At 36.3% G+C, this 25688-nt stretch overlaps 4 protein-coding genes across 5 annotated transcripts; 3 read left to right on the top strand and 1 right to left on the bottom strand.

Moving 5' to 3' along the window:
• The first annotated feature begins 291 nt into the window (after positions 1-291).
• LOC112572009 (glutathione S-transferase Mu 1-like) lies at positions 292-4876 on the top strand. Its single transcript, XM_025251487.1, has 7 exons — positions 292-447; positions 1736-1811; positions 2055-2119; positions 2466-2547; positions 3001-3101; positions 3501-3599; positions 4006-4876. The coding sequence occupies exons 1-7, from the start codon at positions 415-417 to the stop codon at positions 4198-4200; spliced, it is 651 nt and encodes a 216-aa protein (XP_025107272.1). The 5' UTR covers positions 292-414; the 3' UTR covers positions 4201-4876.
• Positions 4877-5982: 1106 nt separating this feature from the next.
• On the bottom strand, positions 5983-15095 carry LOC112571659 (ras-related protein Rab-43-like). 2 transcript variants are annotated; one of them, XM_025250827.1, is made up of 5 exons: positions 14773-15095; positions 14118-14301; positions 13129-13274; positions 12267-12389; positions 5983-11997 (listed from the first exon to the last, which is right to left on the bottom strand). In XM_025250827.1, exons 1-4 carry the CDS (start codon positions 14962-14964, stop codon positions 12276-12278), a joined length of 636 nt encoding a protein of 211 aa, XP_025106612.1. In that variant the 5' UTR covers positions 14965-15095; the 3' UTR covers positions 5983-11997; positions 12267-12275. The 2 variants fall into 2 exon arrangements, with proteins under 2 accessions (XP_025106612.1, XP_025106611.1); XM_025250826.1 differs by having other exon boundaries at positions 5983-12389.
• A 14-nt stretch (positions 15096-15109) lies between these two features.
• LOC112571656 (ankyrin repeat and SOCS box protein 13-like) lies at positions 15110-18329 on the top strand. Its single transcript, XM_025250823.1, has 5 exons — positions 15110-15250; positions 15597-15781; positions 16140-16290; positions 17261-17599; positions 18047-18329. The coding sequence occupies exons 1-5, from the start codon at positions 15232-15234 to the stop codon at positions 18196-18198; spliced, it is 846 nt and encodes a 281-aa protein (XP_025106608.1). The 5' UTR covers positions 15110-15231; the 3' UTR covers positions 18199-18329.
• Positions 18330-18865: 536 nt separating this feature from the next.
• On the top strand, positions 18866-25589 carry LOC112571657. Its single transcript, XM_025250824.1, has 6 exons — positions 18866-19251; positions 20867-20919; positions 21288-21405; positions 21902-22033; positions 22652-22764; positions 23098-25589. Exons 1-6 carry the CDS (start codon positions 19179-19181, stop codon positions 23329-23331), a joined length of 723 nt encoding a protein of 240 aa, XP_025106609.1. The 5' UTR covers positions 18866-19178; the 3' UTR covers positions 23332-25589.
• Positions 25590-25688: the final 99 nt, after the last annotated feature.

The raw sequence follows: 25688 nt of genomic DNA, 5'->3' as shown, positions 1-25688 counted from the left end.
GAGGCCGTGGCCAACAGCAGAAAGGCTCGAGTGACTAACTGGAATAAGTGGGCGGCATGTCACTCGGGGGACCTTCTCAGGCAGTCCGAAGACTTGCTCTACAGGCATGAGTTCGTTCCATCAGAGCTCCCCTAAGACTCATGGATATATAAAGGTTGCTTCAGTGCCAGTTCCGAGATGCACTCCATTGAGACGATAAAGCAAAAAATGGAAATGAGGTTAAGTGTGAAGATGGCGGTCGTTATCTGTGACGACACAGCAATTTTTGAATGTATAGAGGTTCACAAATTGCGTGTGTGTGAGAGAGAGATAAGCTGCCCCCGGTTGAAATAGCCTGCTGTCTGCACTGCCTCACTGCGGCTTGCACACCTTTTCTCCTGTCGTATCTCACGCCGCTGTAAGCTAATTGTTACCATGCCTACTCTTGCATACTGGAAGATCAGAGGGGTAAGTCAACTAAAGTAATTTTACATCACAGTAATTTATAATGGTGAAAAAGCACGAAGAAAGGAAAACGAAGCTGGAATTCCAAGAACCTACAAAGTGTAGGCTTCCCCGAGTGATCACTACTAGCCGGTAGCCCTCCAGTAACTGTAACCACACGTGGTGTGACGAACGTCACCCATCAATATAGCAGTTCAAATCCGCTGATTTTTGTAAGGAAGCTTGAAGCAGCCACTAACTACCAGAGCTTGTTTATTCAGTAATTGAAGACGAGGCATTAATTGTGTTGTCCTATATTGTGTCTAAAAGCACCAAAACGTCGGAGGCGTCACTGACACGTGTTTGTCACGATTTTTGTTATCTCAAAGAAAATCCTCTAACGATGCCTCCATATGCTTGGCATGGTCTAAATCTTGAGCGGTTCGTGCTGGTGAATGCTATCTGGAAATTATAACTTTCTCTGGAACTGTACACAAACGCTAATTGTTCTTTGCACGGCTTATAATTAAGGGTGGCAGGTCATTTTGACCCCAAACCGAATGGCCCCAGTCATATCGACATCGCACCAGAGTCAGATCGATCCTTGACCTAAGGACGAACTCAAAAGGAAAATGAATAATAATAATGAAAAACTCAACCATTTCACGATATCGACCTGGATGTTGCAGAGAAAAGGCAAACTATTTCAGCAACCACGCCTTTGTTTAAAAAGAAAGATTAAAGCAGAAATTAACTTTGAAAGATAACCCCTTTAAACATAATTTTATGAAAACACTTGTTTTAAACCGCACACACCTCAAAGATTTAAAAAATATATTTAGGTGAATATTTGAAGTAATATTACATGAACGAGACTGGGGTTGTGACGTGTAAATTCGCTTTATTACAATGTGGTTTTCATCAAAGTCTACACAGGTGAGATGCTCTTATTGAATCTGGATAGTGGGTGAAAAATCCACCAGAAGTATCAAATATAAAAATATTTAGTAGTCAGTATTGAGTAGAACAACTGAGACTGCATGGCTATTGGAAAAAATTGTGAAGTTTATACCTATGGTATGCTTGATTAGTATGGTGGTAAATGTGATATGAATTGTAAAGACTTTTTAGTTGAACAATGAAGCCTTGTATGTTGTGCCAGTTCCAAAATTCCAGAGAGTGGAAGAAGGATTTGACGTGTCTGAAACTGTTTTCATTTATCATAAAGACAAAAACAGTGTAAACAAGTTGTCAACAGCGACTCAAGCAGTGTTAAGTAGCAGTATTTTTTTTTTTACTCTTTTGTCTGCAGCTTGCTCAGCCCATCCGGCTGCTTCTAAACTATGTTGGGGAAGACTTTGAGGACTTGTATTATGAACAAGGCGACGGTAATGTATTTCATGTTACCGCAGTTTTGGACTTGACTTTATTTATGTACAGCATCTTGTGTAGGCTTATAATATAAACATCATAAGATACTGTATACATACAGATGAGGAAAGTGATAAATGTTTTATGCATAAAAGCCCTGCTATAAAATATTAAATTTCGTTTCCATGCAACCATCTTGCACTTTTTCTAAAATTTGTTTTAAATTTTGTATCAGAGAAATATAAAAATGTTGTGTGCAGCTCCAGGCTATAGTCGTGAGGCCTGGTACAAAGTGAAGTATACACTAGGATTTCCTTTTCCAAATGTAAGCATTTTTAATACTTTTGACTTTACCTATCTTGAATACCATGGGTCCTACAACGCCTGAGCTACTTTTAGCTGTTGATATGTAAATACAGTTTGTATATTGGAACCCATTATTATTCAGTCTCCCTATTGGACCACCACCTTGCTGTAGTCAAGGGACTTAAAATTGCTTGTTTCGATGACCCTTAGAACTATGCTGACAGAAGTCTCTCAGCAAAAGAGAGCTGGATCTCCTTGAAGTAATATTCAGAGTAACAATAAAACAAATAAATATTCAATATTAATGCAAAGTGAGTGCATTTTTGTGCAGAGTTGTTGTTAACAGAAACACTTATATTTGGCAGCTTCCTTATTACATTGATGGAGACACCAAGATCACGCAAAGCAATGCTATTCTAAGGTACATTGCTGGCAAACATAACTTATGTAAGTATTTTTGTGCTAGAAGAGCACCAGTTCCAATGTTTATTTTCGAAGCTTTTGAGTGATGTCTTTGCATGGGATTTCCTATAAAATATGTACAGAATATAATCAGACATATATCCTTGTAGATTCCAGTATAATGTTTGGTGATTCTCCAAAGGGTAGTAAACAAAACAACATTGAAAGTGTGATAATTAATAAAATTTGTTTAAATAAATTGCAAGTGGAGTTGTACAACTTTAAAGCAAAATTTAACAAGCATAGGAATTGCTCTACAATGTCCTAGTGGCAGTGGGAGAGTGCTGTCATCACACTAGTGGAATTAAAGAAGTAAATGTAAGTGGTAAGTGGTCAGTAAGAGAACACGTTCACAGATGTGTTTGCGTATGAGTATCTAACACTGACTTTATCCTTTATCAATAAATGTATATTTGTGCATAATTGTGAATGCTTCAGTGGGCCAGACAGAAGAGGAGAAGTTGAATGTGGACATTTTGTTGGAATATGCCATGGATTACAGAAATATTATCGTACGCTTGGCCTACAATCCTGAATATGTTGGTAGCCCTTTTTCATGGTCTATAACTCTATATAAACACTTGCATTATCCCATAAGTGGTGGATGGCAAATTAAAAGTAGCTTTTTTGCATTAACCCTTTTGATGTTGGTCTGGTGTAAAATTTTAAGATAAATTCAGTTTCCAGCATGCCTTGAAATGTTGTTGTGCAAACATCTTACCAAATCAGCTTTTGGGGCAAAAACTGCACTAAACAGGCTTTTACATCATATTTATTATTATTTGTTATTTAATTATTAATATTATTTTAATGCTTAGTTACATTTAATTTTTTTTATGTTTCTGTAATGCATCAAACATTTTTTTGGCCCTAAAACAGTAACATTGTTGATGTGTGTGTGTATATATATCAAAACACCCATTTTAACTTTTCAACAGGAGAAGCTGCTTCCAGAGTTTATTACGAAAAGCAAGATCGAAGTACTTCCTACTTGTGAGAAGTGGTTGTCAGACAAGAAGTGGTTTTGTGGTGACAGTGTAAGTAATACCATCATTTTCTTTTTGTTTGTTAGTTTTTTTTAATTCCTCTCACTTTGGGTTTAACACCAAACCCTTTTACTTCTGCTGCTGTTGTTGTTATTCACCTTGGTTACACTTGAAAGCCAGATGAAACTGGCAGTCATCTGCAGAACATCCACATGTCTATATACATAGAGCTTGATGTCGAAGGGCATGTTTATGTTTATGAATGTTTATTTGTCCATGGACAACAAGGCTTAATTTAGAGAATTGTTATCCTATCCAAAACCTGAAGATGCACTAGTTTGAGGAATGGTTGCCCTGCTACTGGATTGAGGATAACCTAGTATATTAGGTTTTACTTTTCTTTGTTAAAATTTGAGGCAAAATGACTTGAAAAATGTGTTTGTTTTACACTCTTCAGGTGACTGTAGCCGACTTCCCTATATATGAGCAGTTCGACCAGGCCCGAATAATGGTTCCAGGCATCCTGGATGAGTTCCCCAAGATTACAGCTTTCATGAAAGCATTTGAGGAGCTGCCAGGCATCAAAAAGTATATGAGTTCTCCAAAGTTCATGGTCCGTCCTATTAACAACAAGTCAGCAACGTTCAAGTGAAAAAAAAAAGCATCAGCATCCTACAGAATATTGATTGTGCAAGCTAAAGATACGTGCCACGTTTGTTACAACGAAGTAAAGGTACTGATTCATATGTGAACACTGAATCATGACTTCAGTGACAGCAGAATAGTCAACTGTGAGAGAGTGTTGTCACTCCTCCTTTTAACAACAATTAGTCAGGGCGTTCATCTGAAAAAAGAATTATCAGCATACTTGAAATGTTAATTATAGACTAGATAGAAGCCTCTATGACATATTTGTAATATACAAAGATTTACTTGCTCACAATTCTAGAAACACCTGTAAATCTTGATCAGTATGTAAAGTCAGCCGCAGATCAAACAAGCATGAAGACAACAAAAGAATGTGTGAGAGTTTTTGTCGCTGCACAGCTGTCCATGTTTCTGAAGTTGCAGCTGTTGAAAGTTCTAGGGTATAGCAGCCACATAATGATTTATAGAAGTTCCTGTTTCACAAGGGGACAGCTTCAGAATTAAGAACTCTTTAATTATTTGCATTTTTTGAAATGCTAAATAATGTAGTTTTGATAATATCTGGAATGTTTCCATTAAACATGGCAACGATTTTTCTGGCAAGTCATGAGACTGTACTTCAGATTCCAGAACTATTTTAGGAAAGTTTTTTTAAAATTAAAATATTGAAACAAGTCACACTTTCTTCTTATGTTTTTATTTGTGGTACAAGAATTAAAACCAAGCTAGACATCAGCTACAATGCACTTCTTCTGCATCCATGAGTATTATATATATAGTTACAGCTAGGGGGATTCATTTAAGAGATGTTCATAGCAATAAGTAGCACTAATATAACAGAATATACAGGGGCTGCTTTTCTAATCTCACCACAAGAAAAAACACAATACTCTCATGGGTTCAAAGTCCTTGTACTTGTACTGGAGTTAGTCGATAGTTCTGGCTAAGGCGAAACACCCACATCACACACTTGACCTCTGGATGAGTTGTAGCTCTCACCTCTGCACTGCCCTCTCACGGTCTGTCCTCCCCTCCAAATCATCCCTGCACCTACATCTTGGCACTAATCAACCCCCTACCGCTCTCCTTTGGTCACGGGGGTTGTCACCAGTAACTACCCCCTACCGCCAAGCCTGTACCTGTTACCTTTCCCTCTGTGCGTGTGCGTCATGGTCCATACAACTATACTAATATGATTGGAACTTTAATAAGTTATTATTGACTCTATTGTTGGTTCATTTATAATATTTTGCATGCAGCACATTGAGATTACATCTACACTGGGAACTGGGTGCACTTTACAAATTCATTTATTATTAGTAATATAGTAGCACCAGTAACAGTAGACATTAATGTAGTGGATAGCAAGTTTGCTCCACCAGCAATCTCTTAGGTAGGCCTGTAAATTATTTTAAGGAAACATAATTTGCTCTCCAGACGGTGAGGCAGACACCATCCACCAGCATTTAGGACTGATGACAGTTTGCTGGGAAGAACTGAAATAGTGAACAACTTGTAACTGTGTACTACTGTCTATGTGCATTGTTGGCCTCCTTGCATGTCCATCAGAACATTACACAAATATACAAAATATTTACCTTGCTCTTTAGCAATTATTAAAACCTCCAGCAACAGTAAAGTACTTTTAAATTTATGCAACTGGCAACTTTTTTCTGTCACCATTTCCCATCTTTCTGATCATTCTGTAATCTTATGGCAGACAGTTTTTAAACTCCTTCATGGTATTATACTTCCCATACTATCTCCAAAAGACGACACAAAAACAAATGGATTTTGCCTTTATTAAATCAAGTGTCACATCATTCATACAATCAAATTAAATGGCACATGTTCTTGACGATATTTTATAGCACAGACCTTACTGACAAATAAATAAGAAATTGAATAAAAGTATAAAACTAGATCTTTTGAAATGATTAAAATACATAACCATCAGCTCACACTTCAACGAACCCGTCCTAGATAAGAAAAAAATGCCAGGATATACTTTGTGTAGCAAGGCAGGATCAGAATACGCATAAAGCTTAACATCACTACAACTCCCTGGTTTTACATACACTTTTTAAAAAACCGCTCTTTGAAACTACTTGAACCTAACTAGGTGGCATCTAAAACCCTTCAGCACACCAACCTTCTCTTGTGCTGTTACATACCCATATAAACTTCTGCAAGTTCTCACGCATATTAACAAAAAGCTGCCCAGACCCAGTAATGCTTTATAATGAAATGAATAACAACAAAGTGGATGTTAATGAAAACACCGGCTTATTAACAAAGACTATACAACACCACCATTCTATAAATAATACAAAAAAATGTGAAAAAATACCTGCACCAAATTTTGAGATAACATAAAAAAAAAAAGTGAATGAAGTGAAACAGTGAGAAGTTATGCAACTGAGTGAACAACTCTAAATAGTAATATTTAAAAAACAACTTATTTTCTTTCCTATTAAAACTGACATGCATCTAAGAAAGCCCAACAAATACAGCTTTGAGGACTAAGAACGTTTACAATCAGATTCTGTAAAAGGCAAAATTTACTGAATGCTGACGTGTGTGTTTGAACCTTCTGATGCATAATATCAGTTTCTATTTTGCTAATGACTAGTTAATGTTGTCAGGCACTCAGGTTGCTACAATGCTTCAAGAGGTTCCATTTCTAAATTAAATGTAAAAAAAGAAATAGATTAATGAAATAGATATACTGGAATGATCTTATTCACAGATGACTTCTTACTTTAAAGAAAAAGTTTGGAGAACCACATGGACAAAAAAATTTGAAAAGTTAAATGTGAATATTAGCAGCAGCACACCCATTATCAATCAGGTTGTCAGGAAGCACATGATAACATAGTACAGTTTATACATTTAAATTTATTTTATTCTCACAGGAGAAAGTTTTATAAATTGTCTTTTGAATAAAATCAGCTTTGTAAAAGTATAACAATAATATTGTTTTCACTTAAATGTAGCAAGTAGCTTCAGAGACCACCAGAAAGTTGTACCTAACACATGCAAACTAGCATTTTCTGTAAAAAGAAAAGCTTCAATGATGATAAAAAGTGTACAATTATCACATGAAAAGGAACAAAACACAATATTAAATGTCATATATCAACTTGCCCCTTACTGTTGCAGCTAGTTCCCCAGCAAGTAAACAGCACTTACATAAATTTTCAGGTGCACAAATGTTTGCAGGTGGATGTGCATGTGCACCTACACAAAATGTAGATACACATACACAAAAATTGTTTTGTGCAAAGTGAGAGCTACATCTTTAGCAGCAAAGTCTGATTAATTCGTTAATATCACTAATGAGGAAGATTAAACAGTATACAAAATCAATGCTAACTATTTTTCCATGTCGAAATATTAGCAAAACGATAACCAGAACTACAGCAGAGGCAATCATACTGCTTCATTTACCCGATCTCTTGACCTCCCAGCTGATGTAAAGAAAACAAAAAACACATCAGATTTTGCTCTGAGCCGGGGAAAAAACACCAGAAAACATTTAACATTCAAAATACTATAATGGTTCTGCAAAGAATTACAAAGTAGGTAATAAAAAGGTTCCCTAGCTCAGTGGTCATAGAAGCAGTGAACTGTGAGTGGTTTACAACATCTAGGGCATAACATGAGAAAGGCAGTTTGCACCGTTTTCCACTGGCTGCTTTTTACCTTCCATAATAAATCAAGTACCCATTCCTGCTATGTGAACAGGGAAATGTTTTGTCCCAGGTTCGATAAGACATCAAACCAGTGATCTGCTCCAAAGTCCAACAGGCTAGCCATTACAGATTAAAGAACCTCGACAATTGCATTTGAACATAGATTTAACATTTTATTTTCATGTGGAGAACAGATTACAATTGAATACAAGCAAAAAAATGAACACATCAAAAGCTACTACACCCTGCTTCTTTTGTAAACATTTACAAATGCTACAGGTTTAGCACGAACACATTTCTCTCCCTTTAATTCCAACAGAGATCTGGTTATAAACTGAAACATTTTTCAAATGCAATTTCAACATGAAAACATTGTTATTTTTATATTTTTTGTACAACACCCCACAAAATCTTCCCCACATTGCTATTAACATTCATTTTACAAAACATACTTTTATGAGTTTCACTCCAGATTTAACTCTGGTTTGAAAATTGATGACAAAGGGATGTAAGACACCTTACCTGCCAATATTCTCCATGTCTGATCCCATAACCCTTGACCTCCTGAACTTGCCATCCCTTTACCAAACATAATCTCCATGAGCTGTCTTTCACAGTCATCAACAACTGAAATAACATTTTTGTATCCTTTCTCTAAAAGGCAGATGCACAACAGCACTGGCACAATTGTTAATACATCAACACAACCATAGAAAAAAGACACAATATCACACATTATACCCTATCATCAGGATAAATAGAGATTAGCATCAAGAAGCAGCATAAGCAGATATGAATGTTTTCATACATCACATAACAACAACTACACAATTGTTTAAAGTGAGGCATTAGAACAAACACAAAGATCTTTTGCACCAGTGGCACAAGGTAAGTGGCGGGCCTTGTTAGCTGCTGCGTCTAGCCACGAACTCCTCCCAACAACAGGTGCCAGTCATGAGACAAATGACTGATTGTTTAGAGAAGAGTATATCAAACATGAAGGTCTAATGATTGTGATTAATAAAACAATCCTCAAACTTCTTTTCAAGAACTACACTCATTGCCAAAACCAAAATATGTGTCATGGTGTCACAGTTTCCCACTTATGAGTACCATACATAAGAAACAGCAATTAATTCAGATTGCTTTGACAAATCAAAAGCCAAATGTGGCTGCTGTGATAGAATGGTGTTGTCACTCAGTAGATTGGCAACAAAATTTCCCTGTGTAGACCAATTATAAAGATGGGACAGGTCTTCCCTTCTTCATGAATGGTTATTATATTATTTCCAGAAGTGATTTTGATCTATTGTTACATATAGATATGTTTTCCCACAAAAATCAAATGGCTTCAAAAAAAAAAAAAAAAAGAATAAGAAGCCGAAACATAAAATCACCCATCAAAATGACAAAAGGTAAAGTCGTCTCCTAATTTTTGGGGGATTGTTTAGGAGTAAGGTATTGGAGACCTCCTTTCCTAGGGACCAGCTTTATGTGACGGCTGTGCCCATTTCCTCTCCCTCGCTTCTTTATCTCACCCAACTCACTTTAAAGTGAGGTACCTATTCCTGGCAGCTGGGATGAACATGGAAAGTTTGCTGTGCCACACAGATATTGAACCGGAACAGTGCATAACTACATAGACATCCGCTCCTCAAAACAACAAAACTCAAAAAAGCTTGTTCAGCAGACCAGCATCTAAATGCACATCAAAACTGGGAGAACAACTATTACTATAACAAAAGTGTTTTGTCATTTTTGGCATAAAAGCAGATATCATTTCTAAGATATCTTTTATTAAAATTGGTTCATATTCACAATTTAGCATAAATGACAACCCAAAAATCAACTATACATATGAAAAATAATTTCCATCATCAAATTAAGATTTTCACCACACAACTGTGCCAACACAAAAGTCAGTGTTGCATTTTGCACCTTCTAGCTTATACTGTTAGAGATAAAAAGATTCACAAAAAAAAGCAAGAAAGATTCACTTTGTAAAGATTGAAGAATTAGTGGAGATTTTCTTGTCAAACAGTAAATGAAACTGGTTAGAATTTATGGAAATACAGCATATCCATGTCTAACAAAAATAAAAATTACATCACTGAAACTAAGCATAGAAGGGAATCTTCACTGGAGGAAACATGCATAATAGCCAACATATGTTTTCTGTGGATGATGTCACCATCTTGTTCTGTGAGGTGCAGTGGATCCAGAGAGGGGTGAAGGAAGCTGTTTACATCATGGTTGTAAAACCTTCTCTCAGTAAAGACTGAGGACGACACCAACTTCTGGCATTCTATAACAGTCCTGTTTTGCCACGTGCTCTGAGATCACCTCTGGGTGGTGTGCACTGAACACACTACTCAGCTTGCTGGTCGAAAACTCCAGTGTGCTACTTTTTTCTTGAGTGTAAAGGTTTAGTTTTCCTTCTACCAAACATTCCTGGTCTTACACTGTGGTAGCATGGAGCTTAAGCACACAACAAAATGGACTGGCATACAAGTTCTACCTTCTGCCTCTCTTCAATCAGACAATTCAGGAAGCACTTTTCCCTCATGAAAAAGAAGACGTTTCCTGGAAGACTCTCTGCTAGCCCAAACCTGCCTGCAGAGTCCTTACTTGCAAAATAACCAATGGAGGAATTAGCTCTTTACTGCCTGAGATGCCTGCAATCCTAGAAGACAGTGGCAGTCATCACAGCCTTTGGGGGTTCTGAATGATGCTCCAGTACATTACTATTATGCAGTTTCATTGAGCTGTAGGATAGATAAATCCCAGTAGCAGAGAAAGGAGAGTTAATTCTGAGGCAAGCATTTCCCATCTCCTCAGTAGGAGCCAGTACAGTTGAATGCAACTGTGTATCTCTTAATAAAGAAGCTTTGCACACCTCAGATAATCATCTCCTATCCCACTGGTAAGGCAACACAGCTATAAGTAGATGCTGCATGCAATGAAAGTAAAAATATCCTACCTTTACTGCACAAGAAACGTGATCTGAACAGAGGCAGTATAAATAATTACATTGTACATAAGATACTTAATACTTAAAAAGTCTCTTAGTATGATTGATTTTTTTTTTAAAAGATAAAACAGATAACTGCTTATAATTTAACTTTAAAACAGAGCCTCCTCTGAAAGACTTGACTGATTAACCAAATAACAACAAAAAAAGGACAAAACAGTAATATAGGTGTTTAAATGAAATGAAATATGTGAAGTATGGTTCTTGATATTTCTACAACTTAAAGACTTTTCTTTATGCCAGTTTGACTGAAATATTTGGGATTAAAATCAATAAATTTTAAAGAAATTAACAGACCCCATAGGAATGACTCAATGAAAATGAACACAAGAATCAGTGACCAATAAACATTAAATTTATCCCCCTTTACCTTAAATCACTGATTTTTTTTTCAAAAGCTTCTCCTCATATTTCTGTAAATTTAATAGTGTTGGAAACTTTTTGCTGCTGTGTTTTCTGCTTAAATAAGCAACTCCCCACCACAAAAAAACCCAAAACCCCAAAATCCATTTGCAGCTTGAAGTATGTCTTACTCTCTGTACGATGTATGTACCCTCTCTTTTTTAATCCGAAGAATAAAGATAATTAAAGGTACTACAGCTCTAAAAAAGTTCTAAAAAAAAAAAAAAAAGAGAAATCTTACGAGCATCCACACACAAACACACAAAGATAACAGTATACAGTATCTGGCAATTGAAGTATGCATCTGTCACCATTAGCTGTTTTTTTATGGACACGAATTCATAATGGCTACCCTTCATACTTTAACCTAGAATGGAATGGACTAGATATCTGTTGGAATATTTCTGAAACATCCAATCCCATTGCCAGGTACCCATGAAACAGATACTGGAGAACTGAAACTATTCACAACAATAAATGTTGCTTCTGCATCAAGATGATGCAGAGATAAGTACAATTTTGTATGCTCTTGTGTTTGAAAGTCTCCTCTAAGTGTGTGTCAAGTTTCCAAGGATAGATATGAGGGGAAACAAAAGAAATAACTGTTTTGTTAACTGCACTTAGATATGTAGTATTCTGTCGATGACCTTGTTCTGTCAGATGCATTAGTCACCTGTAGATAATATACATAATTATATCTCTGAGGTGTAGGCAATTGACCTGAAGTTGATGGCAACAATACCAAAAATAAAAACCCACTATCATAGGTCCTATAATAAGTACCTTTAGGGTATCCAACAGTTTCTATTATTAAAATTTTTATGATTTATTCTCAATTAAATTAGTTTATCAATAAAAATACAGTGGAAGCTTTACAGTCTTAAGCAGAAATATCTCCTCTGCCTGAGTGTTGATTTTGGAAGCAAGGATTTTCTTGCTTACTGTGAAGAACTAGCTGCCACAGCAGCTCCATCCACTGCCACCAATGGATCGAGAGCTTAACTTCAGTGCATCGCCTTTGCTGCTGTCCATAGCAGAGTCCCCACCGTATCTTCTTTTCAATTCCTGCAATGTTGACAATATATACATGTTTAATATTAGGCTATTTTTACCTGAAAATTTCTGACAGTAACTTCATGATTAGTTGTCTATAATAGCTGTGAAGACAAAGGAGACAATGCCAAAAAAATTTAGTTACCCTGGTAAGATGTAGGTGGATTAACATGAATGGTACTTCTCATCTCTCCAGAATAACACAGCTTTATATCGTATGCTTTTTCATGAATTTGTAGAGAAGGTGAAGGGTGCCTTCTAATATGTTTCTCCATCATTACCACTCCCTTCTTATCCACTATAATTCCCTATAGTTTCACTATGGCACAGCTATCAACAAATCCTCAAGAAAGTAGCTTTAAGTACTAATAATAATATTCAGAAAAAGGTTTCAAAAGTCACTTCCCTTGCTGATAATAAAATTTAGCCACAAAATCTTCAAGAGACAAGTAGTTAATAACAGTGCAAAAGATAATTTTTTTAAAATAAGATTTATACAAATCACTATGCCAACAAAAGATAACATTAATACATATTACTTATCTTGACATTTAGTATACAATGGACACATTCCCAAGTTAATTTTTTTAATTAAAAGACAAAATGAAACCATTCTAGTTCTCTATCCCTATGAAAATGTGATCCAATAAGGAAGTAATTTTCCAAGGACTTAAGACATCAGAACATTCACAGCCTATTCCCTGCACTAGCCCACCACTTGCAAGTATGTCTATTAGCTGCCTGAACAAACCTTTGCAATTTTGTAAAAGGCTTCATCTATGTTTGTGTTGTCTTTAGCACTAGCTTCCAAGGCATCCAACATATTATGTTGCCGTGCCATTGCTGCAGCCTCTTCTTTCCTCACTTCTCGAAGTTGTTCAAGATCAGCCTTATTGCCTGTGTACAAATTTCAGACACTGTTTGTATGGAAAATTGCCAAAATACTTAAAGAAGATCTACTCATGGCTCATATTCACTACAAATGTCAAGATTTCTCCACAGTGCAGAAAGCTATTTCATTCTGTTATGCTAGATGCTGCACATTTACAGGTTGCTATTTACAATACAGATGTCTGCATTACTGGTCTTATGTAACATACAAAAATCTGCCTATATCTGCTTAAGGCCTTCCATACACTAGCTGTATATATATCTATCATCTTCTGCTTTTCGTTTTACTTGAGAATGTGCTATGTCCGAGATGATGACAGCAATAGGAATTGAGTTTCCATTGTTCATCTCATTTTCTATTATCACTGACATGGGATAATAGATGACAAAGAAGCAGAGATCTATATGAATGGGGTACAGCTTGAAAAGGTAAACATCTTCAGGTACTTGGAGCTACCCTCTCCAGGGACGGCAGCTCCACACCAGATACCCACATCAGTATAACAATAACAACAGTGGCAATAGCTAAATAGGATCTGGCATTGCCATAAGATAAGGTTCACTACCAAGTACAAACAGTACAAATCCCTAGCACTAATGATCCTGCCCTACAGATGTGACACGTGGACTTTAAAAAGGAAAGGAAAATCCAGGCAAATCACTTCCAAAATGCTATTTAAATATGCATAAAATATGCAGCCCTATAAACTCAATTGTATGTAAATTTATAAGTGAATTATATTACCCTCCCTTACCTCAGTTATGCTTTTTTTACTTTGCAACACACACACAAAGCCACAGATCCTTCTCTTCCCAGCCCTTATTACAGAAGGATGTATGCAGTCTTACCAACTAAAAGCTGAACTATACTGTTTCCTGCGTAGCGTTTGACATCTTCCATCCACCGTGGAATGTTGTCGAAAGTAGAATGCTTAGTGATGTCATATGCAATGACCACACCATTGGCACTACGGTAATAGCTTTGTGTGATGGTTCGGAACCGCTCCTGCCCTGCAGTGTCCCAGATCTGTAACTGTATTTTTTTTGTTGTTGTTGTTGTTGAAAAAACAGTTAAATAAACCTTCCTTTCAAAATCCTGACTCAACAAGTCTAATTCTCAAAACCTGTCTTCTTTGGTTTATTTTGCCAGAGTAATAATAAAATATACCAATCAGTGAAAGATATAATGCTATTGTGAGAACTAAGAACTATAATTATGACTATTTATTTTTTAATGACTATATTTTTAGAGCTGTGTATATGTGTCAAAATGTGCACAAAAGGCTTCTTAAAAAGTAAATATCGGAAAATTCTTTCACATTGCTGATCGATGATGACTGTCTACATGATTACATTTTCACAACGAACTTTAAAAAAATTTACATTAAAAAAAAATTACGATAACGACGCAAAAACTAAGAATCCATCATCACACAAGCTTCATAATCATAAAAGCAGTTACAGTATTAAAATGACGAATATTTAGGCTACTATATTTCAATACCTTAACAAATTTTCCGTCTATGTTGAGAGTTTTCATTGTAAAGTCGACACCTATGGTACTCCCGTGCTTTTCCGTATACGTGCCCGACTTAAATCGCTGAACCACGCACGTTTTTCCGACCCCAGCATCTCCGATAAGAACGATTTTGAATAAATAATCAAACGTTTCATCTGGGTCACCCGTGTATGCCATTATTTGGTATGGTGCTGAGCGGTTCAACGTCAACACAGCAGTGATTTTAGCAGCCGAACTTACTCATCGTGATGTCACTGCTCAAGTTTCAACAGCACTTCCGGGAGGGCTTTGTTTTGTTGGGCAGAGTAGAGTCCCTTGCAGGCTGGGTGATAGCTCCGTTCAGATGTCTCTGCTCCGTACCCTTTATCATCGCTGTTTCAGTTCTCTATGTATACTCACCTTTGCATGCTTTTATCTGGACAATAGGGTGGCATGACCCAATAAATGTCACTTGCAGAATACAGTGAGTTTTCTTCCCTCCTGCACATTGCATAGTTTTACGTCATATCTCAGACCGTGTCCATAAATGCAGTGCCAGTCAAAGGTTATTTTGAGGTTCATATTGTGGTAATTTATTATGGGATTTAAACTTCTTAGCAAACTTAAAATTATGTAAGAGTTGATATAATAGGATATACCTATGACGGAATGAAAGAAAAGGTCAATTATAGTTCACATTCACTCACTTCGTCCTTGTATTTCTATAATTAAGTTGTTACGACACTTGTGGTACAGAAGTTAGGAATTTGATGCATGGGATATAAGTTTATGCATGCTTTAGCAAATATTCCTTATGGAAACATTTTCAGCTGAAGCAAAGTATCCTCTGCATAAAGCAGCACGAGAGGGAAGAGCAGGAATCCTAAAGTTGCTGCTGTCAACTGGAAAGTATGATATAAACTTTGGATGCTTTGATCTTATTCGCCCTCTGCATGAAGCATGTCTTGCTGGTCACACAGAATGTGTAAGGACTCTATTGGAGCATGGTGCAGAGGTGTGTTATTTCTAGTTCTATGTTGAAGTGTTATATATATATATCATGAAAAGGTCTTGTTCATGAACCCACTATTTCACTTTTACCATGAGTTAGCAGTTAGCGAAACTTTTTGAATAACAAAGAAAAAGAGAAGACACATTATATATAAGAGGAAAAAAAAATACATGTACTCCAGTTTGGCAACTATTCAAGTCCTATAGAGTACTAAGGCATAATTTTGTTTTCAATTATTTATCGGACCAGAGCAGTAGCAGCAAGCATTAAGTATCGGTCTACAAGACCCAATAAAACATGATATTTTAAAGGAAAGTTGCCTTTAATAAAAGATCCTGTCACAATCTTTGTCTGACTTGAGGTGAATGCTCGCAATATTGATGGAGGAACCCCACTCTGTGATGCCTGTTGTAATGGCAACCTTGAAATTATTCGTATGCTGCTTGAACAGGGTGCACTGGTCAACCCACCACACACCCTGAATTCACCTCTTCATGAAGCAGCACTGAGAAGTAAGCAACATAAACAAAATGTATGGTATAGCAGTGGATATTTTGATTTTTCTTTCTGATTAAAACATGTCAATACACCTATGTTTTACCAGTTTCTTCCATATATCAGAGATAGTAATGGATGTTTGGCCTCACTTGAATAATCTGTTGTTTTTTATCACACTGTAATAAAGTAGTGCATGATCGTTAATGAGCTTGTTTGGTGGTGATTAAGGGAGAAAGTTTCTAAGCTAGGGACAGCTGAAGAGGGTTTCTTTACTAATTGCTGACTGGATCAGATTCAAGGGGCAATAATGAGGACACACACAAACATGAGGCACACACACATAGCAAGTGCCACAAGGACTCATTTAGTAGATACCTTTTCTATTTTGCAGTTAAGTGATAATTAAGCATAATAATAAGTGGTAATAATAAATGAGCTTATACAGTATGGTACCAAACCAAACCAGGCTCACCGTGTTTTACAAAAAGAAAAAGACAACAATACAACTTTATTGATCCCCAGGGGAAATTCAAGATAGTGCTCATACTAGCAATAATATATACATATACATTGTATAAAAGAGATAATATAAATGTACATGTTGAAATAGTGTCTCTCTCAAACATATTCTCTCCCTCACACACACACACATGTATTACCAACAACAGCAGATACAGTTTGAACCCAGGCCCAGACCTCAGTCTAATACAAGATCACAGCATTGGAGTATGTGAATATTATAACACAACCAGCTAGCTTGTGTGTATGCATGCATGTGCACACACATTCATGCCCATATGCACTTCTGTGTAGACAAGTACTCATTCAAAGATTTAGGTTTGTGATAACCTACACTAAGACAGAAATAAGAAATTTAAATGTGGTAGATAAGTGAATGGAGGAAGAAGTACTGTGAGTATGCAATTAAACATTTGATGCAGTAATTGTGATTTTAAAATCTCTGAACTGTTGTTGGTCTTGCAGATAAATGGGGCTGTGTGCAGGTGCTTGTGGAGTATGGTGTGAAAATTAACGCCAGCGACTGCCACCATGGCACACCACTGCACGTGGCAGCTGTTAGGGGATATTTGGAGTTTGCAGCAGTACTTTTGTCATTCGGCGCCAATGTCAATGCTCCCCATATTCACTCCACTCCACTTCACCTAGCTGCACGTCAGCTGGATGTGCCCATGATCATTTTACTACTTGAGCATGGTGCAAATGTCTTCTGTCAGGACAATCATGGCAAGACACCTGAAGAATGCATAGCTCCTGTTGGACTTAATGTTGCTATAGCAAAGAAGCTGCTACACAACTGGGCATGTGGGTGTTTAAGTATAAATTATGATTTATCTGTTTTTTAAAGTATATCCTAGATAATTTTCCTTTCTTGGTATGATTTCAGTCCGAAAAACTTAATGATTCATTCTCAACCGAATATTTTTCCTCCCACTTGCTGTATTTGAATATGCATTTGAATAGGTAGGCAACTGATCAGGCAGACAAAAGTGTTTGCACACAATTAAAAAAAAATTGCTGTGCATGTATGAATATATGGGCTGATTGGGTGGACAAATGTATATGGGTGTAAAAATTTTGTGAGTGTGGTAAATTTTAATGAGCTCCCTCATCAAACAAGTGCATCAATATTGATCATTAACATTATTAATAGTAATCATTTTAATAATTTTTCCCTTAAGTTTATAATTTTAGAAGTTTAGAACATAATTCTATTCAGTCATTTCAGTGAATATATTGTTTTTTCTGCAGGCAACCCTAAACCTTTGCAGCACTTTTGCCGCCTTGTTATTCGTGATTCTTTGAGAGGCAAAGGACTGAGGTTGGTAGAAAAACTCCATGTTCCAAGATGTGTAAAAGACTTTCTGCAGTTTTTGCCCTTACAGAAAAACTTTTTTCTATGAAAAATCTGGTCAAACACAAAAGCAACACTTGTTGAAATTTGCTGTTAGATGAAATGTACTGTCACTTTGCTTCAGCCGTCTAACATTCTTTGTCCTTCATTTATTCGCATGCAGTAAACAGTATACAAGAATCTGTTGCATAGTGTCATCTTTGAAAAGTTGGTTGGTGTGTGAACTAGATGCTGAATGTTGCATTGACATTCTATCACTGATCATGAAAATTTCCATATTTGGTTTGAAAAACTATTTTCACACATTTTGTTACATGACTGTTGCTCATGACACTATAATTTATAGTGTGTGTGTGTAATTGAGAGCACCAGAGCAAGCAAGAACAGGGCTGGGTGAGAATAATAAAAAAAAACATTTCAGCTCACACACACACAAATACACACAAAAACAGGAAGGGAACAGGGGAAAAAAATACGGGTAAAAGGTGCGCCTGGCTCAATCGATCACCAAAGTGGCCGTGACCTATAACCCCCCTCCTCTCTTCTCTCCCTTTCACCACCACAAGCGATCATATTTCCCAAACAACCTACCCCAATATTAAAGTTTTCCGAGATGATATTTAATCTTCCACGTCTTCTCGGCACAACGCAGTTATGGCATTGAAATACCACGCGATGAAATCATCGACTAAATTAATTCTTGTAGACAATAAATTAAGCGGCTGTACTTAGGCGTCCTTGAACCCGCGAATGGCGAAGTAAACACGAGAGTGAACCGTTGCAGACGACGTCGAAAGGTTATTTTCCCCCAACAGATGTGCCTCTAAATAGCACCATTCAGTTGTGTAGTTTTGACCTGGTTTCTGTCCTTGATGGTGCAGCCTCCACGTCATTTTATTTTCTGCGGGCATGTGCACGCAGTCCACGTAAAGCACTGAAGCTGCAGCCAACGTCGCTGTGCATACGTCTCCATTGTTGGATTAATGTCCAGCTCCCAAGTACAGTCGTGCACAACTAAAGTCGTCAAACATGAGCAGCACAAAGCAAATCACATTAACCCCGTTTCAGCAAGAAAAATTAGAATATTTCTTCAAATTCTTTGGTGAGTATAGTTATTATCATATGTTAGTAGAGCATCGCAATAACAGCTAGGTCATGTCAATATTGTTCATGTTTTAAAAATCTGACAAGCATTATGAGGCCAAACAGCGACGTGAATATTTTTTTTAAATTAACTTTTGCAATTTTGATATTTTAACACTTTGATTCATTCTGGATCCCGCATATAGTTTTCAAGACAACATATATAGGTAATTAACACTTAGCAGCAATTAGTGCAAAAATGCAAGGCTTTTCTGTAAATGACATGTTCAATTACATATATATATATGATTCCATTAGAAATCTTAAGTTAATCCCTTCAATTTTTTTTTTAAAAGTGAACTTAATGATATGTAATTACAGATCTAAGAATAGAAACACAGCTAACAAGTTAATCATGTGCTATCCCATCTTAAAATAGGTCACAGGCACATGACCTTTTTTTTGTGTGTGAAAAAAATGCCTTGAACACTAGTAATAGGCATGGTGCACAGAAGGGTTGGCTCCACGGTTCTGTAGGTTCTATAGGATGCAAGCACAAAAAGGGACATGGAGAAGATGTAAAATCTTAAAAGGGGGAAAGAGGACAATTTTTTTTACAGGATAAAGTTACTTCATATTCCAGCTAGTGTTGGATTGTCATTAATTTCCCTGACACAGCCAGTTTATGTTGCCAGTGAAAAAACAAATCTGGAACTAATTACCCTTCCATCAGACAACCAGATGCTTGGTCTTAAATGCACATATATACTGCCTGGCGTTATATACGGAAAACTGCTCTATGGGAGCTGGGCCTACAGACCCCTGAACATCACCAGCTGCCTTTGAGAAAAGTGTGTTCTGGGGAGAATGTGTCTTTTGTTCAGAGCACAAAATATCCCAACACCAGTCCTGGATTTATGGGAACCACATTGCTTTGAAAATTAATTTTAAGAATTACTACTGTTCTCATTCAGATCAAAAGAATGTTAGTGTTAATAGGTATGATGTATGCATAATCACATACTGAAGATATAATAATGCTATGATAACGTCCTGCTTGTCAAATACCTGAAAAATAAATGCTAAACTGAAGTAAAATGCTTGACTATAATACTTCCTTACAAAAAGTATCTTTCAGTCACTGTTCATCAAATGAGCACTTGCTAAGATTGACACAATATTATAGCAATGAAAAAGTACAAGCAAATGTCAATAATAAAAAGCGTGTTTTACAAGAGTGACACAGAAGATGTTGGCTGCTAAGAATGTCATCATATTTGTGCTTTACTGAATGCAGATGACCTAAACTTTAATTATTTGGCAAGTAGTGGGCATATTTTGTGGGATTTTTAACAATGCACAAAAATAAACACACATATATGAACATGGGTGAATCTGCATACATCTTCATGCATTTTCTCTTTCACATGCAAGCATGCAACTACCCACCCACAGAGGTGTGTATGCCGAGAAGTATAGAAGACAGTATTGAAACCGGTGACCATCAAGCTGATGAATTGGTGTAACTGAGAGTAAAACTATAAGTGATGGTGAAGAATGTTGGTAGGTACTTACGTGTGTGTTTGAGAGAGAGAGAGAGGGACTAAAAACTGACCAAAGTAACTTTCTTTCAGAACCAAATGCTGACAATGAACTAGTTGAGGATAGTCTTGCAAAATTTGTGAAGGTAAAGAGACTTTCTTCTGTCCTAATTTTTTTAGATTTTTTTTTTTTGGCAGATAAGTTAACCTATGAGTTTATTAGGTATGAATGAAAGCTCTGTGACTTCATAACTAGATATGCCTCGACATTCTTGTACATTTTTGGAGTAAATAGAATTTGCTTGGGTTTAAGTTTGCATGTTGCTTTTATTATCATTATTTTATTACAGTCTGTGGCAAAGTATAAATTTTCTGCAGTTATAGACTGCTCCAGCATTATCTCAATAAAATTCTGTTGGAGAAAATTCTTCCCATTGTCTTCAGCCATTTCAATCATTCTTTGATTGTTTTGTTTGAAAACTGATAGATGACATGCAAATATTTGATGTTTTAGCGTATTCTGGAGTACACTGGATGGGATACAAAGTCACACAGTGCACAAGAGTGTTATGAAGTGTTTGAAACCTTCTTTGAGATCCTCTTTGACAGGACTGCTAAAGAGGATGCTTCCAGTGAGTCAAGGAAGCTGATTTTTTTTCTGGTTTGCCAATTTGAATCTGTATAGGTTATGCTCTAGTAGAAAACCTTGGACCTTCTGAGGTTCTGTGTTTACATCAAAGTTATGTGGGAGTACACTAAGAGTAGATTTTAGGAATATTAACAACTGAGAATTTAAGACTGTCTGTACAGGAGATTGATTGACATTACCAGTCAGTGTTATTGGTAAATTAATGACATGTTTAGGTCAAACTTTTAATTTTAAGGCCACAAAGTCCATTAGTGACTTACTGTTTGTTAATGTTAACAGTTTGTGTATAACTTAAAAAAAAAAAAACTGTTTAAGCAGCTTTTTCTTTCAATATTTTTAAACATGTCATTTCATTCATCACACAGGTTGCTGTTTTGTGAAATTATCTGATAGTATTATGAAGCTAATAGGGGCCATGAGAAATGTTAACTCGTTCCTTAAGTTGTAACAATCATGAGCTTTGTTGAATATGTGAACAGACCATAAGGTGACTGTTAGCGATTGGTGGGCATTCTGGTCACATCTGTTACCTGGCTGCATGGGCATGTATAACTTCCCCATATGGCTGCGCCTTTTGCCTAAGACACTCTTCAAGATTATTGACAGGGATGGTATGTATGCTTATTGCTTTACTGATCTAGAAAAAAAGGAAGTATGTTATAGAATGTATTATATATAAGCAAATGAACTGAAAATTCTGTCTCTTTTGAAAAAAGAAAAGAGTTAGTGTTTTTCATTTCTTAGGCAATAGATTGACACCAGACTTCTTGTGTGGGTCAGCTTGATTGCAGTGTTCTAAAATGTGTCATTCTTGCCATAGATTAAATTTGAGATATAAATTCATAACCACCTGCCCAATACTGTAGTTTAAAAAAGAGCTGCTAATGCTTTTTGCTTTTGTACGACAGCAGATGTTTTGTATATGGTGATAATGTTGATGATCTTTTGATCCAGGCCTGTGGACTGACATTATCCCAATTAGGACTTGCTCAAGTATTCCTGCTTAACTGATTAGATGTATAAATGCATTTACTGTGATAAAAGTGGAGGAGCACAGCAGCCTTGAAGACAAACACAAATTCCTAGTTTCGATTGTATAATTTCCCCCCCTACAGGTGATGATCACATATCTTTGGACAAAATTTGACAGATAAGGTGTTTCATCACTCAAGTTGCAGTAAAGTTAAACGTATCTCACAGTAGAGATTATGAGGAGATTTTGTTTTCAGAGGATGGACTAATCACAGAACAAGAGCTCTATCAGTTTTACAAGGACATGGTCCAGTTGGAGGCAGAGGAAGCTAGAGAGAACTCACATCTTGCCTTTTCTCAGATGACTGACGTAAGTTTGTCGTCACTGTTGAATTTTAATCTTGATTGTTTTCACTGCCATAGCAATCATCTCCCTTTTTCTCTAGTCTTACATCATTAGTTTCATAATCTGCTTCAAAACTACTCATTGAGTTTTTCATTATTTTTGAAGAATTTCTCAGTTACTGAATACTAACAACGTAAGGTTTCATTTTCTACAGAAGTATGAATACAAAAGTATGCAAAAGTATTCAACAATGCTAGGTTTCTTTAGAGTTATTGTTCAGCATGTGTAAGTGATAATGTTCAAAATTTATATTAAATGCACAAAGTTGAAAGTAACCAATCAAATTTGCATCAATAGGATGGACGCTACCCTCTTAATCTCTCTGGATATGATCAGATTTTTGCGAACTTCCTTATTGGTCGTACACCTTATGGACCTGGTCGCCATATTTTTGGATGCTTTGAACACAGTGTAGACAATGGACCTTTCCACCTGATTATGCCTGCTCCTGAGGATGAAGAGGAAAGTGAAAGCACCATAAAAATCCACAAAGAAAAGCGTCCTAAACGGGGCAGCCTTCCAGCAAAGTAGGTAGTAGAACTGATGGGAAGACTGTGTTGGCCAGGGCTGAATTCATCCTCTGAATATTTTGATTTGAACTTGTGGTTGTAAAAGAACTGCGAACTGCTCCTACAGAAATTAACACAGGCTTGACTGTAGTTTGTACCTTTTTTTTACATGTGAGCATGAGTCTTCGTAAAATGAGAGTGGAGAAAGAGAGAGAGAAAATAGATGACAGAAGATGTGGATAAACACAACTGTTGTTAAGATCAGTTTTGATATTTGATATAGTGAGCCAGTTAAGGTAGTTTCATAGATTTTCTAGCATGAAACAATTTTAATCGTGCATTTGATTGGCTTTTGTGGTATTATGGTTCAACAGCATTTTTTTTCTGGGTTTAAAGAACGTTTTTATACTGCCTGAGCGAGATTGAAGAAAAGAACAAGATGAAATCTGGTGTTTTGTGCTGGCTCAGCTTTGATGAGTTTTGCTGTTTTCACATGATCAGACCTAATCTTATTTTCTAAAAGCTTTAATTCTTCTTGTAGATGAAATGTGTACTACTATTTGCTGACTTAGAAATATAAAGATTATTTTAACCATGACATTAAACTATTTAATACAGTTTTAATTCATTTATTTATGGCATTTATATGCCAAAAGCATTTGAACTTGACAAGGACTCATTTATTACCTGATAAAATTGATATTATTGGTTACAAATGTACCTGACATGACACCTTTTGGATTGTAATGTGTGACAGTTTTTCTTTAATTCATATGTTGACAGTAGGTACATCTGGTATTGATGTTTAAACAGTAGTGATGACAGAAGAAAATTGTTAGTATCATAGTCCAATATACAGATACTTCTGTTAGACCTCAGGGTTTGTTTCTAATCTTTTGATCATTCCTACACGGTGTAATTCTTTACAGTTCAGAAATCTTTCTTCACCAGAGACATGTGGTTTTGAAATTGCAAGAATGTAAATTATCATTACTTAAATTGTAAATTCTTCCTTTTTTTTTGAGTAACATCTCCTTAAGGGAAATTGCTTTCCAATTTTGGGGCTTATGCCTTTTGTTAATTACATTTATTCTTGTATGACAATTGCATTTAAAGAAAACTGAGACATGAGCATGAATCTCATGATTGTCCAGAAGAGAACTGTGTATGATTGTATTTTTCAAGTCTGTGCTATACTGTACTAATTATACTAATAATTTGAAACTTAGAAAGCAGTGCGCTACATCATTTCCCAATCTCATAGAGCCGCGGTTCTCAAACGTGGGGGTGGGGGGGGCTACGTGCTTACAAGGGGAGCGCGAAGGTGGTCATTTTTGAAAAGTTTCTTATACCGTTATTAGTGAAATTAGCTTACATTGCTGGCTAAGGGGGCGCACGGACGTACCTTTGTTTGTCAGGGGGGCGTCACAAGTAAAAGGTTGAGAACCGCTGCATTAGAGTTTTATATTTCCTATAACTGTCTTTTTTTTTTTTGGTGAGTTCTTTTTTCCTATAATGATGAGATTATTAAAAGGGACAACTTGTAACTTGGTGGCTAGAGTGTTGACTGCCTCAACCCACACGCACACTTCCCCCTTCCCAATCAGCAGATATCTAGTAGAAATGGATACCTAATTTATAAGGGGAGGTAAGGCAAAAATGAAGAAATGAGAGAGCTAAACTTTTCCGTCCACGTCCCGTGAACTAGACAGACTGAACCACTTATAACATCGCCCCTACTACCAGTGCGGTATGAGACCCTCGATCTATATCTAAAACAAATAATACGCTTTGCTAAAAGACCCTAAAATGTACCCTTGTAGTATTACTAATGTTAAAGAAAACAAATCACAGATGAACTTTTTAAAATTGTATTTTTATTTTGTGAACTTTATTTGCATGCAGATTCAGCAGGTCTCTTCTCCTAACCACTATCATTGTTTTATTACCATAAGGCTCAGTCTAGTTTTTGTTGGCGCTAATGCTTTAATCTTGGTTTTGTCTTGTTTATGAAGAATTGCTCGTAGGAAGATACGTATATTGTTAACCGTAAAAATATATGGGTTTATAACCCTAGTATTTGAAACAAAAATCTTATGTTTTTTTTGTCAGTTATTATATATCTTTTTCTGCTGTGTCGGACAAGTTATACAGAATTTCAAGTATATTTTTTAAAGAGCTTAACCCGTTAAAATCATTAAGCAAGCTTGTTGTGGTCATTTACTGCATTTACATACTTCTTTTAAAATCGTAAATAAACATGGAATACATGTAACTCTACTAATCTGGGATTTTTCTATTTTTGAATGTCCACGCATGGGTGAGGGATGCATGTGTGAGAGAGAGATGGCAACAGATCGCATATGGTGTTCTGTAACC

Source organism: Pomacea canaliculata, linkage group LG9 (assembly GCF_003073045.1).
Source record: "Pomacea canaliculata isolate SZHN2017 linkage group LG9, ASM307304v1, whole genome shotgun sequence".
NCBI lineage: Eukaryota > Metazoa > Mollusca > Gastropoda > Architaenioglossa > Ampullariidae > Pomacea > Pomacea canaliculata.
The sequence above is the reverse complement of the archived record's forward strand: the minus strand, read 5'-3'. Positions and strand labels throughout refer to the sequence as shown.

What these genes read in the sequence shown, in the direction of transcription:
- LOC112572009 (XM_025251487.1), top strand. Translation starts at nt 415, where the DNA reads ATGCCTACTCTTGCATACTGGAAGATCAGAGGG. An exon ending in CATACTGGAAGATCAGAGGG is followed by an intron (nt 448 to 1,735) that starts GTAAGTCAACTA and finishes TTTTGTCTGCAG; the next exon opens with CTTGCTCAGCCCATCCGGCT. An exon ending in GTATTATGAACAAGGCGACG is followed by an intron (nt 1,812 to 2,054) that starts GTAATGTATTTC and finishes TGTTGTGTGCAG; the next exon opens with CTCCAGGCTATAGTCGTGAG.
- LOC112571659 (XM_025250826.1), bottom strand. Translation starts at nt 14,964, where the DNA reads ATGGCATACACGGGTGACCCAGATGAAACGTTTGATTATTTATTCAAA. An exon ending in TAGACGGAAAATTTGTTAAG is followed by an intron (nt 14,302 to 14,772) that starts GTATTGAAATAT and finishes AAAAAAATACAG; the next exon opens with TTACAGATCTGGGACACTGC. An exon ending in TATAGTTCAGCTTTTAGTTG is followed by an intron (nt 13,275 to 14,117) that starts GTAAGACTGCAT and finishes ATTTGTACACAG; the next exon opens with GCAATAAGGCTGATCTTGAA.
- LOC112571656 (XM_025250823.1), top strand. An exon ending in TATTGGAGCATGGTGCAGAG is followed by an intron (nt 15,782 to 16,139) that starts GTGTGTTATTTC and finishes GTCTGACTTGAG; the next exon opens with GTGAATGCTCGCAATATTGA. An exon ending in TCATGAAGCAGCACTGAGAA is followed by an intron (nt 16,291 to 17,260) that starts GTAAGCAACATA and finishes TTGGTCTTGCAG; the next exon opens with ATAAATGGGGCTGTGTGCAG.
- LOC112571657 (XM_025250824.1), top strand. Translation starts at nt 19,179, where the DNA reads ATGAGCAGCACAAAGCAAATCACATTAACCCCGTTTCAGCAAGAAAAA. An exon ending in GTCTTGCAAAATTTGTGAAG is followed by an intron (nt 20,920 to 21,287) that starts GTAAAGAGACTT and finishes TTGATGTTTTAG; the next exon opens with CGTATTCTGGAGTACACTGG. An exon ending in CAAGATTATTGACAGGGATG is followed by an intron (nt 22,034 to 22,651) that starts GTATGTATGCTT and finishes TTTTGTTTTCAG; the next exon opens with AGGATGGACTAATCACAGAA.